The sequence below is a fragment of the Limulus polyphemus genome, unplaced genomic scaffold, assembly GCF_000517525.1.
Source record: "Limulus polyphemus unplaced genomic scaffold, Limulus_polyphemus-2.1.2 Scaffold3010, whole genome shotgun sequence".
Taxonomy (NCBI): Eukaryota; Metazoa; Arthropoda; class Merostomata; order Xiphosura; family Limulidae; genus Limulus; species Limulus polyphemus.
The window spans coordinates 15278-18866 of NW_013668620.1; the positions used below are offsets into that span (position 1 = coordinate 15278).

Below are 3589 nucleotides of genomic sequence, written 5' to 3' on the forward strand. Positions count from 1 at the left end.
TTTCACCCAATTTCTCTACAATGAACTATAAGAAACCTTATATTATCTACGTACCTGTGTTTTACATTTCATTCATTTAAACTTAAGATCCAAATTTCAATGTCTTAAGCCAAGAAAGATGTTTTAAAAGTATGCAGTAGTACCATCAACAGAGTTGTTAGTTTTCAGCAAAAAAATGACACGAAACAAAACAAGAACACATAACTTGTTATTTCCATTATATAGTTATATTATATTTGGAAAGATTTCATTTTTATTTTCTCTGTTTGTTTGTTTTTTCCTCAATCTTGTAGTTGGAAAACCAATAGCTTCAGGTTTCAGTTCATGTTATATTAAATACGTGAAAAAAAAATGTTCACCGTTTTTAAATATTCAATGACAAAGTTAATGAACGACTTAAAAGTTACCGCCTTTTCAGCTGCTTCTCACGTGACTTTTCGAGAAGCACTTTGTATATCGGAGGCAGTACAGTAATCTTCAAATCTGTACCGGTGTTTTTATGCCTTCAAAATGTTCTTAATTATTGGGATAATGAGTGTTCTTGGGCGTTATTTATATACTGTAATATCCAGGCTATGTAAGAACTGACTTGTGTATATAGACCCGGAAGTAAAGGCTTAGCACAGCCAATTCCGGCTGATACGACTCCTATGATCACAAACTTATCTCCTTCTTTAACCAGCAGAGGGCCACCAGAATCACCCTATAAAAAAGAAAATTGAAATGTTTTAAGTACTTACCTTATCAAAAAGTTGTACTTTATTAAATTAAAAAATACAATACATGATCTTGATATGTGATGTTTAAAAAAGAATAATTACTCAATTTGTGCCTCTTTATCAAAAATTACTATTTCGATTCAAGACGTTTGTTAAAAGTTACAAAAGACGGCATCTATTAGCACTAACAGACTAGAAAGTAACACAAAATATCTCTTATAAAACTGGAGCGCGGTCCTGTGGTAGAGCTCTGTAGTAGATGGCCGGGATTGGATCCGTGCGAAACCATAAAATATTTCCCCCACTTCATGCAGTGAGTGCTTTATATGAGTGATAGTTAATCCTTGAAGCGTGGATTGTGGGCGGTAGGAAGCTGTTGACTAGCTGTATTCCCTCTGGCCAGTAGTTCAAAATTAGTAAAAACAAAACAAGAATAAAAGAAGGTGAGATCCTTTTCAACTTGTATTTGTGAAGTAGCAGCAGTCGACCGGGTGTGGCTAAGTATTTAGCATGCCGGGCTGTGGGTCGGAAGGTTCCAGGTTCGATCCCGCGATATGCCATTGAACATGCATCGCCTATTAGCTGTGAATGTGTTATAAAAGTAGCAATCAAGTCCGTTGTTCGGTTAAGAGCAACAGTGTAAGCGGATAGTTTTATTGACTCGTCCTTTTTCTGTCCAGAAATACTGAATTAGGGATGGCTATGCCTGAAATGCTTGAACCTTGGGGTCTCTGACTCGTCCGTTTAGCCCGTGTAGTACAAAGTGCCATTCGGAGTAAAAAAATCCAAATACATCAAGGCCGCAAAAGTTGTGTTTAACTCATTGCAACTCAACTTTGAACAAACTTCAAACTTTAGCTAACAGCAGCAACGTTTCGTGTAACATACCTGAACACGCGTTCTTACCTGACAAGAGTCCTGGCCTCCGTTTTTAAAACCTGCACACATTTGTCCACTCTGTAAAGTGACCAACTTTCCCGCCTCGTGGTACCAATTCTGACACTGTGTGACATCCATTACAGGAACTTTGACCTTCTGAAGACGCTTTGCGCGCTCTCCACCTAGTGATTTTAACGGGATATCAAAATCAAATTCATTGCTACAGTATAAATCTTGAAGTACGGTTGTTAAAATACAATAAACTGGTTACATTGTAAATATCTTCGTAACAGTTGTATAGGGTTTCGATTGTCCTTTACTCACCTCCAATAAAACCTTGAAGTATAAATCTTGAAGTACGGTTGTTAAAATACAAGAAACTGGTTACATTGTAAATATCTTCGTAACAGTTGTATAGGGTTTCGATTGTCCTTTACTCACCTCCAATAAAACCTTGTTATATTTATTTTTTTAAGTGCAAATCTAGCTATACAATGAGCTATCTGCTTAGGGTACGTCACGGGGCTCGAAACCTAAATTTTAGCGTCATACGGCTTACTCCTGAGCCAGCGTTGAACCACGTTAGGTGTTTAAAGAATATATGTCACTCGTGTGCTTCTGGTTCGTTCATCATGATGTGAAGCTGATGTTTTTTTTCTTTCAAAATTATGATACCTTGTCTTTTTCTTCGAGGGCACCATGGTATAGTATAGCTCTGGGGTGGCGAGCCGGGTTCGAATCCGTGCGATACAACAATATATTCCCCAAATTTTAAGCTGTGGGTGCATTGTACTGATGATAATTAATTCCCTAGTCTAGATGATGGGTGGTTGGGTGATGCTGACGGGCTGTCTTCCCTCTGGTCAGTTTCTAAATTAGGAACAGCGCCAGATAGTCTTAATAGCTTTTCCACATATGCATTACAATTGTTCTTTGATTTGCTCTTGTCCAGGGCTACTGATGAGGGGTGGAATTCTCCGAAACTCAGCTATACATTTGGTGAATCCAAGAATGGACTTACCGAAATTCACAATTTTGGTGAAGCAAAAACAAACAAAAACAATTCCTAAAAAATAGTATAATATGCTCCCCTCGGTAGCTCAGCAATAAGTTTGGGGCTTCATAATGATAACATTCGGGATGCGATCCTAGCGGAGAGCACAGCAGCAGATAACCCATTGTACAACAAGGAAAGAGAAATAAAAGAATTCTCCTATGGATATACAACTTTTTTATACAGAATATATTAAACTCTCTTAAACAAAATAATTAGGGAGTACATTATAATCATGTTTTTCACACTGCTTTCACCCATCCACAAAAGTTTTCTTTTAAGTTGAAAATATTGTCCAACATCAAAGAATATCAAATATTTCTATGAAATGTGTACTTAGAGATGAAAACTGTTTTTCATAAAAAAACAACAACAAAATAACGTGTAAACTAAAATCAACAGTTCCTACCAGTAAAGGCATGCTCCCATTTCATGTACATGATGGGTTCTTATTACCTTCAAAGGGCATGTTCCCATTTCATGTACATGATGGGTTCTTATTACCTTCAAAGGGCATGTTCCCATTTCATGTACATGATGGGTTCTTATTACCTTCAAAGGGCATGTTCCCATTTCATGTACATGATGGGTTCTTATTACCTTCAAATGGCATGTTCCCATTTCATGTACATGATGGGATTTTATGACCTTCAAAAAGTATGCTTCCATTTCATGTACGTGATGAGTTCTTATTACCATAATGATCCTAACATTGATTCTTTTGGCCCACAAGATGTGTTAATCATTTACAGTATTTATAACAGTAAGTTAGTTCACTTTCTTGCAAGTGTACAAAACGTAAATGGAATATTCTCTTGGCACATCGTGATGGCCACTGGAAGTAGAGGTAAAGTAAATAAATAGTTATGTTACCTTTCTCAGGGTCAGCTTTAAATCCCCAGCCAACAACCGTGCCATCTTGACCGAAGAAAGAGCT

At 37.1% G+C, this 3589-nt stretch overlaps 1 protein-coding gene across 1 annotated transcript in view; it reads right to left on the reverse strand.

The window, feature by feature from the left end:
- Positions 1-209: 209 nt before the first annotated feature.
- The window catches only part of LOC106468445 (serine protease 30-like), a 26638-nt gene continuing 23258 nt past the window's right edge, over positions 210-3589 (reverse strand). Inside the window, exons 3-5 of the mRNA XM_013928872.1 lie at positions 3526-3587; positions 1626-1780; positions 210-703 (exon numbers count right to left, since the gene is read on the reverse strand). Of these exons, the coding sequence (XP_013784326.1) occupies positions 521-703; positions 1626-1780; positions 3526-3587 (400 nt within the window). The 3' untranslated portion in view covers positions 210-520. The remainder of the gene's footprint in view (positions 704-1625; positions 1781-3525; positions 3588-3589) is intronic.